Genomic DNA, 14,728 nt, shown 5'->3' with positions numbered 1-14,728 from the left:
GATACCTACCTAATATGTTCTTAAACTACCACTTTCTATTATTTAAGACGAATGTGATTTCTAGAAAGAAAGCATTTTTATTTGCCCTTTTGAATAAAATGTACAATAGAATAAGGCTCCAAAAAGAGTTCTGTAATAGGTAGTTTTACTTACTCTTTTTTTCCCCACTTCCCCTGTGGTCTTTGACTCTGGACTGATGGACTGACTTCTTTTTTTTGGTCCCATTGCCCAGGCTGAAGTGCAGTGGTGCAATCTCAGCTCCCTGCAGCCTCGACCTCCCAGGCTCAGGTGATCTTCCCACCCCAGCCTCCCGATTAGCTATGGGGACTACAGGCACGCACCACCATGCCCAGCTAGCTTTTTAATTAATTAATTAATTAATTATTTTTGAGACAAATTTTCGCTGTGTCGCCCTGGCTGGAGTGCAGTGGCGCAATCTCAGCTCACTGCAACCTCCACCTCCCAGGTTCAAGTGATTCTTGTGCCTCAGCCTCCCGAGTAGCTGGGCTTACAGGCACACACCACCACATCCGACTAATTTTTGTATTTTTAGTACAGCCAGGGTTTTCCCATGTTGGCCAGGCTAGCCTCGAACTCCTGACCTCAAGTGATACACCTGCCTTGGCCTCCTAAAGTGCTGGGATTACAGGTGTTAGCCACTGTACCCAGCCTCCAGCTATTTTTTTGTACGTTTTTTTTTGTTTGTTTTTTGTTTTTTAGGTAGAGAGTTTTTACCATCTTTACCAGGCTGGTCCTGAACTCCCAGACTCAAGCAATGCACCCACTTGGCCTCCCAAAGTGCTGGGATTACAGGCGTGAGTCACTGTGCCTCACTACTCACTGATTTATTCTTAATGAAGGCCATTTCCTAGTGAAAAGGAAGAGTATGGAAAGCACTCACATGTTAGAGCTCTAACCTAAGTCTTAAAGGAGTTTGATAGTTCAGCTCTCTGTTAGCATAACACTTGCACTAGTTTTAACTATTTTCATTTATATTAGGCTTATTTTGATCATTACATAAATGAAGTCTTATTTTATGTTTTCTTGAGACAGGTTCTTGTTCTGTTGCCCAGGCTGGAGTGCAGGGGCGTGATCATAGCTCACTGCAGCCTCGACCTACCGGGCTCAATCCTCCCACCTCAGCCTCCTGAGTAGGTAGAACCACAGGCACATACCACTACACCTGGCTAATTTTTTAAAAATTTTTTTTAGAGATGGGGTCTTACCGTGTTGCCCAGGCTGGTCTTGAACTCCTGGGCTCAAGTGATCCTCCCACCTTGGCCTCCCAAAGCACTGGGATTACAGGCATGAGCCACCGTGACCATCTGAAGTCCTATTTTATTCTTACAGAGAGTAGTTTATGCATTAAGCCCATGTGTGAAGTCAAACTTCCTACCTTTCAAATATATTTTTTTAATTTTTAAAACTTTTAAAAGTTATTTTAAAAATATAATTACCTTCATATTTATATACATGGTAAAATGTACTTTATTGGCCTTAACCATGTGGTGAAAAAATGTACTTTGAAATTACGTATATACAATGGGACCAAAACAAAACCCCACCTTACTGTACTTTATTTCTGCAAGACAATTTAAAAAGTGAACATCACAGTTTTAACTACTCATTTTAAAGAACTTTTATAATTCAGCCAATTTGTAAAGATTAGGTACTTCCAGAATCAAAGAACAATAATGCAGTTCACCTAACTTTCTGTAAAAAAACAAAACTATTCCTTATATTTTTTCCTTCAGATTTTGAATAGGCATTATAAGTGGACAAAAGACTTGAACATTTTCAAAAGATGATATCCAGATGACCAATAAACATTTGACAAGTTTGTTGTTATAATTTGCAATTCTCTGCTTAAAGTTAAACATTTCTTTCTGTATATTTATTGACTTTTGTGAATTATCTGTTTATGTGTCTTATCCATTTATGTTTTGTGGTGTTAAAAGTGTTCTTATCATTTGTTAATATTTTAAATTTATTTCTAATTACACAAGTAAAACATAACCACATTGTTTTGAAAATATTATAATTACTGTTCTTGCTGATGTCACCCTTGATCATCAGTCTTAATCCTAGGCCCTTACTTAATACCAGTCCCGACAACCATTGTCAGTTTGATGTGTAGCCCTATAAACCTTTGTGTGTGTCTGTGTGTGTGTTGTAGTATAAATGTATCATACCATTGTTCTGCCGGAGCTCTTTTTATGTCAATACAGATGCATTCTATTTAATTGCTGCATAGTGCCCTAGTATACATATATTCATAGTTTATTTAACTCTTCCCCTGTCGAAGGACCCTTGAGTTACTTTCAGTTGTTTGCAATTACAAACAATGTTTCAGGCAACATCCTTTAACATTTACTCTCAGTCTTCCCCAATGTAGTTATTGAGAAATTGAATTTCTAGGCAGAAAGTGAATGTACTTTCATTTTAATGACTATTGCCCAGTTGCCTTCTAAGGTAGCTCATTCCAACTTAAACTTCTACCAGCCCCCTACACCCTTATCAATAATTAGTATTATCACTGTAGTCCCAATTTCTCTGGATTCTAGGGCATGAGAATCACTTGAACCCAGGCGGCGAAGGTTGCAGTGAGCCAAGATCACATGACTGTACTCCAGCCTGGGCGACAGAGCAAGACTCTGTCTCAAATAAAATAATAGGTATTATCAAACTCTTTTAAGTTTTTTTCTGTTTGTTTGTTTGTTTTGTTTATTTTGAGATGGAGTCTCACTCTGTTGCCCAGACTGGAGTGCAGTGGCATGACTTGGCTCACTGCAAGTTCTGCCTCCTGGGTTCATGCCATTCTCCTGCCTCGGCCTCCCGAGTAGCTGGGACTACAGGTGCCTGCCGCCACGCCCGGCTAATTTTTTTGTATTTTTAGTAGAGACGGGGTTTCACCATGTTACCCAAGATGGTCTTGATCTCCTGACCTCGTAATCCACCCGCCTTGGTCTCCCAAAGTGTTGCGATTACAGGCATGAGCCACCGCGCCTGGCTGTTTTTTTTCTATTTTATAACCGGTTTCAGTTATCATTTATCTGATTACTAGTGAAGATGAACATATTTTAATTTTCTTTTGGCTGTTTGTCTTTCTGTGAATTGCCTGTTTACATCCTCTGCTCACTTTTACATTAGGCTGCTGTGGTTTTTTTCTATATTGATTTGTAGTTTGTAAGTCTTATTCCATTATCTTTGCTTATATATGTTGTGTGCATTTTCTCCATATGTAAACTGTTTATACGACAAAACATAATCTTTTGTCATTTTTGTTGCATGTTTCCCTATATCTGTTTGTCTTTTACTTGTTTCTTCTTTTTTTCCTGTTTAGTTTTTTCGTATTTGGCATTATTTTCTTCCTTGAATGTCTGACATATTCACCAGTGGAGCTATCTGGGCCTAAAATTTTTTTTGTTGAAAGATTTCCAATTATAGTTTCAATTTCTTTTAATAGTTTACAGAACTATTCATATGTCCTGTTTGTTTTTGTGCCAGTGTTGGTAAGTTCTTTTTTTCTAGGAATCTGTCCATTCATCTAAATTTTCAAATTTATTAGCAAAAATATAGTGATACCCTTTTACTATCTTTTTAATGTTTGTAGGATTTGTAGTGATGTTCCATTTTTCATTTCTGATATTAATATTAGGACCTTTCTCCTTTTTTTATTATTCTTACCAGAGGTAATCAATTTTATTATTCTTTTTTTTTTTTTTTTTTTTGAGACGGAGTCTTGCTCTGTCGCCCAGGCTGGAGTGCAGTGGCCGGATCTCAGCTCACTGCAAGCTCCGCCTCCCGGGTTTACACCATTCTCCTGCCTCAGCCTCCCGAGTAGCTGGGACTACAGGCGCCTGCCACCTCGCCGGCTAGTTTTTTGTATTTTTTAGTAGAGATGGGGTTTCACCGTGTTAGCCAGGATGGTCTTTATCTCCTGACCTCGTGATCCGCTCGTCTCGGCCTCCCAAAGTGCTGGGATTACAGGCTTGAGCCACCGCGCCCGGCCAATTTTATTATTCTTTTTCAAAGAACTAGGTTTTGTTAATTCTCCCTAGCAAATGTTGATTTCACTTCATTCTTGACGAATATTTTTACTGGGTATAGAATTCTGGTTTGGTAATTATTTTCTTTCAGCCCTTTGAAGATAGCATTCTATTGCTTTTTGGCTTCCCTTTTTCTCTTTCAGTCAGCTCTGTTTGAAAGTAATTGTCTTTTTTTGTGGATAATTTGAATATTTTCTTTGTCGTTGATTTTCTGTAGTTCGAATAAGATATGTCTAGCTGTAATTTTCTTTTTTATTAGGATTGTGAGTTTTCATTTTATGTATATTTTGTACATAGAAATAATCAGTGATTATCTAATGGAATCTGTCTTTCCTTTGGTAATTTATTTATTCTATGTGGGGAAGACTTTGCTGCTGTCTGCTACGAGATGTTAAACTCTGTTCTGGCTTTTCTGTGGAATCAGTTTTGGAGATCTAAATTGTTTTTAGTATTCTGTCTCCAAATTGATAATCAAATATTCTAGCAAAATTTAAAACATAATTTGAATTTAGCATTTATTTTAAGTGCTTTTTTGTGCATTAAATTCTTAAATATAGTATTAGAGTCTGTTTTAGGAGTAGCTGTTTGATGTCTATAGCTGCTGCTACTTGAATATGCTTTAGTCAATTTTATTTGATTTATATTCCTCACCAATTTTACAGGGCAGCACCCATGTTTCTCGTGTAAAGTGTCTGGTAAAGATGTGAAGCGTTGTTCTGTTGGTGCTTGTGGGAAATTTTATCATGAAGCCTGTGTCCGCAAATTCCCCACTGCCATCTTTGAATCAAAAGGATTCCGCTGTCCTCAGCACTGCTGCTCTGCCTGCTCTATGGAGAAAGATATCCACAAAGCAAGTAAAGGTAAAACAGCTGAAGAAGAGACAAAGATTTTTGTTTTAAGTGCAGTGGCAAATAACATTATCAATTATATATTACAAACAACATAGGGCATTCTCCTTCTGTGTATCTCTCGCTTTAACAGTTCAGCCACAGTACGTGTTAAGTAGAGATTACGTTCCAAATTCAGACCATGAGAAGAAAATTCCATGTGTTCCAAATACCCTTGAAAGTCCTTCAGTTAGGTGCCCTGTTGGATACCACCATCTCTGCAGCATTGGGACAAATAATTTTTTCTTTGGACGATCTCTAAGTGACTATTAGGCTTACATTTAGGGGCCATATAGCATAGGATGACAGAGCCAGACTAGGGAAGAAAAAATGCTTTATATCTACTGTAACTAGCATCTCATGGGGACCCAAAAAAGTCCAACTCCAAAAACTCCTTTTTATGTCCTGCGGATGCCTTATTAGATTGCTTTTTGACTTGTCTTTAAACAGGCCGCATGATGAGATGTTTGAGATGTCCAGTTGCCTATCACTCTGGAGATGCTTGCATTGCGGCTGGAAGCATGTTAGTATCCTCCTACGTTCTCATCTGTAGTAATCATTCCAAACGGAGCAGTAATTCTTCTTCTGCTGTAAATGTAGGCTTTTGTTTCGTTTGTGCCAGAGGTGAGTGTCTAACTTTTCTCTTCATTTATTTTTGAGATCATTGGCATATTTCTTCATTAACATAGAGTCTCAGCATTGGGAAAGAACTCAGGCCATCTAGTAGAATCTTCTACCCAGTGCAGAATTCCACTGTAATATATCCCTGAGAGAGATGAACATTCCAGTAACTTTTATAATGCCAGATGTCCAAAGTGTTAGAATAGTAATTCTTCCATAAGTTAAGCTAAAATCTGCATTTCTAAAAATAACAGAATTATAGTTAAGTTCTTAGTTTTTCTGTTTGGAGCGTTAAAAGATTAATCTTTTCCCTTCTGCAAACAACTCTTCTATTCAAAGCAGATCCTTCCCATGTTATAATCTTAAACCAGAACTTTCAAGTGATTGAGATTTCACTTGGAAGGCAAGACCAGCACATCTATTTTTCAGTTGTTTATGTTGTATTTTATCATAATGTTTTGATCTGGCATTGAGGAGGGCCTGATGGGACACAGCCAAGGCAGCATATGTGGTGGTGTTAGTTCAGAGCCAGCCATGTGGGCTTTCTTAAAGCCAGCTGTTGGTATTTAAGTATGCCAAGAGATTGATCAACTAAAAACAATACTGTAGCCCTACAGGGGTCAGTGAACCTGGGTTCGTGATAAATATAAAATGAAACTTCTTTAGTTGAATGTTAAAAGAGAATATCTGGCTTTATCTCAGCCATATTATAATAAAACTTTTTTGGTACTTAGTAAGTGTTATAAAAACCAACTAATATCCCTAAATATTGCTTTCGTTTTGTTTTTAAGTGCAAAGTTTTCTGACCTTCCCTCTGTCTGAACTATTCTCAAGGCCTCTAAGGCCCATCATGCTTGTTAGATTCTATTTAGACCATACCGAAGATGAAAGTAGTTTTTGTTTGGTTGGTTGGTTTTGCTTTAGGGGACAGTTATTTTAATTTGGTGAAAGTACTATAACAACTTTTTAAAATAGAATTTAGGTAGTATGATAGATCTTAGGTGGTTTTGCTTTTGTATCTCATTATGAAAACATTACTTGGAGGTAGGCAGGAAAAGATTAAATCGTAGTCCTTTGTGGAGTAGCTGGCGGGGTCTGTAGTAGACACTACTTTCTGTTTGCCTGCTTTATAAGCACATGTGACTGTCTGCCTTTGGAGCAGGAAGTACTGTGTCTTTCTTAACTACAGCAGTGTCAAATGTATCCTGCTCTGAAACCTGGCTGGTATCATGGAGGAGTAGGTCTGAAATGTTTCCTGCCATATGGTAACAGGTGGGCAAATAATAAATAAAAAGGTGTCACTCATTGCCTTTCCTATCTCTGCATTCCTAAGAAAGTGATGATTAGAAAAAATCATTGTATTATCAGTTGAATATTTAGCTTTAGAGTCTTTTAAACAGATGAGTGGCAGTGATAACATAAAGTCATTCTTATTGCTTTGCAAACTCTGTGCTACCATTGCTGGGCACTGACATTTCCTGTCAGTGTATAAGCATGTATCATTTAGCCTGTATTTTAATATCAAGTTTATAACTATTATGTTGGCTTATGTTGGGGCACATTCTGAATCAAATGCCATCAGTAGATTAATCAATATTCTCTTTTGCTCTACTTCATTCAATAATTGGGATACCTTTAAAATAGGTATTTTCTGGCTGGGCACAGTAGTTCACGCCTGTAATCCCAACACTTGGGAGGCTGAGGCAGGAGGATTGCTTAAGGCCAGGAGTTCAGGACCAGTCTGGGCAACATAACAAGACCCCATCTCTACAAAAAATAAAGGAATTAGCCAAGCATGGTGGTGTGTGCCTGTAGTCCCAGCTACTCAGAGGCTGAGGAGGGAGGATCACTTGAACCCAGGAGTTCAAGACTGCAGTGAATTGTGAAACAAAATATACTATTTTCAATTTAGGACAACTAGAAAATTGTACGCTTATAGAAACTCTAGCCATTTTGTTAAATTTAACTTACATAACTTGATTAAAATTCTGAGAATAATGTCAGTGGAGGGAAAACCCATGTTTAACAACAGAATCAGTATTTACATCTTAATAATTTGACAGTTATTCTGGAATATTTACTGAATTTAAATGCCTATTTAAGCAAAATTATTTAATTCCCACATATTTAACTGTGAGACTTTGTATGGTAAACATAACCTTCATTTTATTTTTTAGCATTTGACAAAGACTTACTCTAAATAGATCAGATGTTGGGAAGGCTTAAATCAAAAGTCTTTCACAAGTAAATAATATGTGTTCTTTTATAAATATTTATAAAGGTCACCTTTTTAAAGGAGACATAACTAATAAATCCACACACAGAAAGGAGCACGTTAGTCATTTATGTTTGGGTATTAGAAAACTTAGCTTGTCTTGCTTGTTTCTTGCCTCATACAGAATTTTTCCCTTCACATAGATTTTCTCTTAGTTCTTGGTTATTGGGTGTTTAGAATCATTAAACTATTTCTTAAGGACTACAATGTCTGGCAGTATTTTTCAAAATGTTTCAGGGTTTGAGGAACATCACTCCTCTTCCACATGCCACCTAATTGTAGATTCACAAGAAGCATGCAGACATTTTTCAGTATAGTGCTTATTCTTTAGCATCTCCTTTCATCTTAGAGAGCTGGGTAAATTGAGTTACTTAGCATTCTATGCCCTTCTTTGTAATGGTACTTTTAAATGGGTAATGTAGGCTGGAGTTTTCTTTTCATTTTAACAGTAAATAATAGCAATTTATTTTGCATATGTAAGTCGAACTTTACTAAACACTATCTGAATGAATTGCCACAGTTTCCCTAAGAAGTTCTCTCTCCATGGTATACAGGTGAGAACACTGAAACCCAGATTAAATAATTTACCTAATGTCACACAAGTTAAATGGAGGGACCAGCATTTGTACTTGATCCTTCTTATTTCAAAGCCCATATTCTTTTACACTACACCATCTCCCTCTATTAAATGTATGAAATGTATGAAGTTTATTTCAACATTATATAACTTTTTTTTTTGAGACGGAGTTTTGCTCTTTTTGCCCAGGCAAAAAGATCTCAGCTCACTGCAACCTCTGCCTTCTGGGTTCAAGCGATTCTCCTGCCTCAGCCTCCCAAGTAGCTGGGATTACAGGCATGCACCACCACACCTGGCTAATTCTTTTGTATTTGTAGTAGAGACTGGGTTTTTCCATGTTGGTCAGGCTGGTCTTGAACTCCCGACCTCAGGTGATCCGCCTGTCTTGGCCTCCCAAAGTGCTGGGATTACAGGTGTGAGCCACTGTGCCCGGCCTATATAACTTTTATTAGAAGATTCTGGCTGAGCACCATGGCTCATGCCTGTAATTCCAACATTTTGAGAGGCAGAGGTGGGAGGATTGCTTGAGCCCAGGAATTCAAGATCAGCCTGGGCAACATAGCAAGACCTCGTCTCTACAAAAAAATCAAAAACGTAGCCAGGCATGGTGACAAACGCCTGTAGTCCTAGCTACTTGGGAGGTTGAGGTGGTAGGATCACTTGAGGCCCAGGAGGTCAAGGCTGCTGTGATCACGCCCTGGACTCCAGCCTGGGTAACAGCGTGAGACCCTGTCTCAAAAAAAAAAACAAAAAGAAGACTGTCATATTGTTAGTAATTTCAAGTTCCATTCTGTTATTTAGGCCAGAGATATTTCTTGAATTTGTCTCAGTGTAGAGTATTAAGATAATGCCCACAGAGAAAAGTAAATGGTAATTTCCCTCCCCTTCAAAATGATCTCTAAATAAAACTGCTGCCATAATTTGTATTCTAAAATCCTACATCGTTATACATTCATGCAGTAGCCAAGATAGAGGATAGAGAAATGTCCCCTGGTCTCACAGTTGCCTAGGTTTAGGAGTGGCTTGTAGCTACATCATGAATTAACTGGGGGAGGGGGAAGGGAAAGAAGAGGGAACCACAGGTAGCTTTAGTGTTTTCCTCCAAGTAGCAGAGCTATAATTGGTAGATCAAAAGGATTGATTTTATTAACCCTTTATATCGTCTCAGGGAAAATATGAAAATGTTTGCATTACCTCAGTAAAGTTCAGGAAATTATGGCTCCTTTAAAATCATGTACCAGACCTGGCACAGTGGCTCATGCCTGTAATCCCAACATTTTGGAAGGCCAAGATGGGAGGATTACTTAAGGCCAGAAGTTAGAGACCAGCCTGGGCACAGAAGCTATTATAGACCCCATCTCTATAAAAAATTTTAAAATTATCCTGGTGTGGTGGCATGTACTTATCTGTAGTCCCAGCTACTCGGGAGGCTGAGGCCAGAGGATTGCTAGAGCCCAGAAATTCAAAGGTGCAATGAGCCATGATCACACCACTACCCTCCAGCCTGGGTGACAGAGCAAGACTCTGTCTCAAAAAAAGATAAAATATAATATAAAGTGAAATAAAACATGTACCATATTGATAGGGAAGAGTTTCACTATCTGGCAGAGAAAGTTAGGATTTCTTTGAGTGTTTCTGAAGATATGAATAGAAAAAAGGAGAGACTTCCATTCTACCTTAAAGTGCTACTTGTTATATTGAAGGTAGATCAGGGTCTACTTATGTAAATGATTCTTGTTTCAATCTCATTACATGATATATAATATCCTTTTGTTCTTTGGGTTGTCGTCATTGTACATCCAAATATGAAGCAGTGTAGCTTTGTTTTCCCTAAGGGGTTTTCTGTATGATTTCAAGTGTTTATATCTTCAAATTATTTGAAGTTTTCTTCTGCAGAATATAGGTTTCTATAATATATAGGGATAAGGAATTGAGTAGTTCAGACTCCCTTTGAAAACTATAGAAAACCTTTCTGTCAGATCTTTCTTTTTTCTTCATATTCTCATTTTCGCCCTCCCCCCCCAACTTTGAAGCATACATAATAGGTGTTGGTTTATTTTTTCCTCATGGAATCATGGGTAGTTTCATTGCAGCTCATCTCTTTCTGTTTGTTTCGTATAGGGCTGATAGTTCAGGACCATTCAGACCCCATGTTCAGTTCATATGCCTATAAGTCCCACTATCTACTGAATGAATCAAATCGTGCTGAGTTGATGAAATTACCTATGATTCCTTCTTCGTCAGCTTCCAAAAAGAAATGTGAGAAAGGTAATAATCAAAATAGTTTCTCTTGCTTTTATTTTTGCATTTCCTATTTTTTTCTCTTTCAATGTAGGGGGGAAATGTATGCCTGTCAAGCACCATCTGTTGCTTTTGGTAAATTCTGCCTTGGTGGTTGTGATTGTGTCTTCATATGGCTGCACAATTATTAAAAAGGGCTTAAAATAATTCCATTATTGCAAATTTTTACTTATTCTTCCCTTGAATAAATTTTCACACATTCCATATTTACAAGTTATTAAAATAGAAAGACTAGGATTTTGGTCAGTATAAATATAGAATAATATTCTAAATGTTCTTTCTCTTTTTCCTGGTGTGAAACTATCATTCAAGTTGGAATAGAAAAGATAGGGTATAATTTGTTACTAACTTGCAACTAATAAGGTAGGTTGTTAAAAGAGGGAAACTAAGATACTGATACTTAAAAGTTTGCTTTTAGAATATGTTCTGTCATTGTGCTCTTAAATGTTCGGTTAAGATGCTATGAAAAGTAGTTGCCCTTCCCTTAGGAGACATTGGTAGGAAGCTGGTGGGGGAGAATACCCCTAATGCTGGATGCTGGAAGGCAGCCCAGCTGAATTGCTGATGGATAATTATCCACACAGTACCAAGAGCTAAATAGATATTTGTATTCTCCCAGTTAATTTAACCTATGGAAGATAACTTTATATTGTGTTTAGTTTCCATAATCCTACCTGTTATAAAAATGATTTAACAATGATGTATTATTTGGGGAATTATTATCCCATAGGGAAAAATAAATGAGCTTGAAAGATGAGGGCCTTTTCCTGTGTACATTCCCATTATGATCTGGGGCCAAGTTCAGAATCTTTAAAGAAAACTTCATTCATAACTAATATACCATACACACACACACACACACACACACACACACACACACACACACTAGGTGTATTTGAAATGGGCTTTAAAAAAATTCTTTGTGTTGCCTGTTTGATGTATCTTTGCTCTTTGTCAGACATCTGAAGTGGCAACTCTTGACTAAAAGAAAGTGCGACTCAGCAAGTCGATTGGAACATATTAGAAGTATTGGAGAGAGTACTGGCTTTTTTGTCTGTTTTCCCCAGTCAGATTATATCACTTTATTGATAATACTGCCTGCTTTCAAAACAAAAAATGAACATAGGTTTGACTCACTCCATAATTATTCTGCCTGAGACATTTTAGGAAATGCTTTATATTCCTGCTGGTACCTATATAAAATTAGATTAATTCAATTGTTGCTTACTTTGTTTTCAGTACTCAGTATTAACTTTGACATGAATTGAAATTATTTTGAGCCCTCTGTTTGCTTAACTTGAACCATATCTCACTTCTCTTGTATCCCAGTTTTCTTGCATAGCACCAAAGTGGACCATTCATATATTTTTTATTTCCCTTGTGTATTTTAATCATCTTTATCATGACAATTTTCTCTGATGATTCTGGCTCTGTATTTCCTCTGAAATAAGACTTAAAATTAAGAACTATTCCATAATGTTAAAAATGACCAGCCTGACTTTTCTACGTCAGTGCTAATAATCACATGTCCTCTAAAGCTGTTTGCAGACTTTTCTCCCTACTGGTCATTCCTTTCTGATGGAAAAAAAAGGAATAATCTCATTTTACTTTAAATTTATAGATGAATTCCCTACCTAAGTTTAGAGCACTTGGGCATCTGATCTCTAGGTTGGTAAACTGAACCAGTTAATCCATATTGAGATGTAGTCCCAGAAAAAAAAATCTTGATGGTTGAAGTAAAAGCTTTTAAGCAGAGGAAATATAGTAATTTAATTCATCATGGGTTGTATATGGATTTTCTTTTTGTTTTTATGTTAATCAGAAGTTTGAAAATCTATAGGAAGACAAGATTTTCTGGAAAATTGGTAGCAAGCCCTCAGAAGGTTGGAGCATGTGATTTGATAAAGTTGCATAGAGGGCTCTTACCCTTTTGCTTATGAGACTTTAAATCTCGGTACACTCATGAGTTATAGACCTGATTTTCCAATGAAAAGATCCGGTTTTTTTCCAATAAATATTTGTCTTTATTATATTTCATCTTCAGTGGTTAACAACATTCTCTGTCACGTATTGAAATACATATTAGAAATACCTAATTTCCTCCCAGAATTTCATATTTCTTAGCATTTACAACTATTTTGTTTGCCACACCTATTTTGGTCTCAGTCCAGAGAGTATTTTGTGTATCTAAAAGGAAAGAGTTTTGACAGGGAACCTGGAGTGAGCCCCTTGCATATGGTACTTCATTCTATACTGATAACTACTTAATTTTATGCTATAAAGCAGTGGTTCTCAATATGAAGTCAGAAGAGACGTAAACAAAATTTTTGAACTATGTTTAATATTTCAGAAAATCTAACAGAATTACACATTTGTACAGAATCAGGCTGCATGAGTTTTTTAAATTTGGCTATGATTTAACAATTTAATGTGATAATACTAGTTTTGTTATTGGGATCAGAATCTCTGATTAGCAGTTATATATTTCTTTGGTTAATAAAAATTGGAGAAATTGTTACTTTTAAAATGCAGATTTTGGCCAGGCATGGTGGCTCACGCCTGTAATCCTAGTGCTTTGGGAGGCTGAGGCAGGAGGATTGCTTGAGGCCAAGAGTTCAAGACCAGCCTGGGCAAGATAGTGAGATCCCGTCTCAAAATATATTCTCTGTATATATATAGAGAGAATACATACACACACACACACACACACACAGGTTTTTTGGTTGTTGATAAAATACTTGAAATGATATGGGTTCATGAGGAGGGAAAAGGGAATCCTTGGTGATGAAAAAGTTGCAAACCACTGCTGTATAGCCTGTATATCTTCACCAAAAGGTAATGATAACATAATCACCAATTTGAGATTCTGTGTTCCTTTTGCTTTTTGTATTCTTTATGGAAAGAAAAAAGTACTGATCAACCTATTGGCTATTTTTTTCTTGCTAATTATATTGTAAAGGAATTTAGTTAACCATGGCACTGGATTAAAATACAACAATGACTTGCTTTCTTTTTTACCTCTGAAAGAGAAAAGAAAGTTGCTACTTACATGTTTGAAAAACCTCTCAAATCTACTCAGTCAAAAGATTTTATGCTTCAGTTTGGTCATATGTTAAGAGTTTAGCTTCTAAACTGATACCTCAGTAGCCCATAGTTTAAAGGAGTAAAGAGTACATGGATGCTTTTGGTACTACTCAGAAGCTCTGAGTTTCTGGCCACTGAAACCCTGAAAAGTAGCTAAATACATTCATTTGCTATTTTAATCCATCACTGTAGATATGACTCAGTCCCTTTGTTATTTTCCCCCAATTTGAATCAGATTTAATGTGCTGAAAAGATAACTTTCTCCTTTTTCTTTGTTTTTCTCTCTCCTCTTTTCTCAGTTATTAAGACTGTTTATTTGTTTCAAGGTGGAAGATTGCTCTGCTGCGAATCATGCCCAGCTTCCTTCCACCCGGAATGCCTGAGTATAGAAATGCCAGAAGGCTGCTGGAATTGTAATGACTGTAAAGCTGGCAAGAAACTACATTACAAGCAGATTGTTTGGGTCAAATTGGGAAATTACAGGCAAGTTTTTCCAAGAACAAAGAGGAAGTATCAGTCATTGTGCAGACCAGTTTCATGCTCTGGGTGCAGAGGGGCTTGGAGATAGAGAGGTAGACAGCGTGGACCTACTTCCTTAAAAAAAAAGAAAAGAAAAGAACCATGTTTTGAGGCTGGATTCTTAAGGGGTTGGGAAGGTTATGTTCCTAATTCATTATTGAATTTTTTTCTTTTTCTTTTTCTTTGGGATTGGTTGGTTGATTGTTTGTTTGTGAGACAAGGTTTAGCTTATCACCAAGGCTGGAGTGCAGTGGTGTGATCTCGGCTCACTGCACCTGCTAGCTCAAGCCATCCTCCCACCTCAGCCCCCAAGTAGCTGGGATTACAGGTGCACACCACCACCCTGGCTAGTTTTTTGTATTTTTAGTAGAGATGATGTTTTGCCATGTTGCCCAGGCTGGTCTCGAACTCATGA

General features: G+C 37.2%; 1 protein-coding gene across 7 annotated transcripts in view; it reads left to right on the top strand.

Moving 5' to 3' along the window:
• NSD3 (nuclear receptor binding SET domain protein 3) overlaps nucleotides 1-14,728 on the top strand; it is a 114,143-nt gene that overhangs the window by 74,368 nt on the left and 25,047 nt on the right. For 4 of the 7 annotated variants that reach the window (XM_037983565.2, XM_037983561.2, XM_037983563.2 and 1 more), the window contains exons 13-16: nucleotides 4,712-4,909; nucleotides 5,387-5,560; nucleotides 10,531-10,677; nucleotides 14,094-14,277. In XM_037983565.2, the coding sequence (XP_037839493.1) occupies nucleotides 4,712-4,909; nucleotides 5,387-5,560; nucleotides 10,531-10,677; nucleotides 14,094-14,277 (703 nt within the window). The remainder of the gene's footprint in view (nucleotides 1-4,711; nucleotides 4,910-5,386; nucleotides 5,561-10,530; nucleotides 10,678-14,093; nucleotides 14,278-14,728) is intronic. The other 3 variants (XM_007962205.3, XM_007962202.3, XM_007962206.3) reach the window with 2 other exon arrangements.

The sequence above is a fragment of the Chlorocebus sabaeus genome, chromosome 8, assembly GCF_047675955.1.
Source record: "Chlorocebus sabaeus isolate Y175 chromosome 8, mChlSab1.0.hap1, whole genome shotgun sequence".
Lineage (NCBI taxonomy): Eukaryota > Metazoa > Chordata > Mammalia > Primates > Cercopithecidae > Chlorocebus > Chlorocebus sabaeus.
The sequence above is the reverse complement of the archived record's forward strand: the minus strand, read 5'-3'. Positions and strand labels throughout refer to the sequence as shown.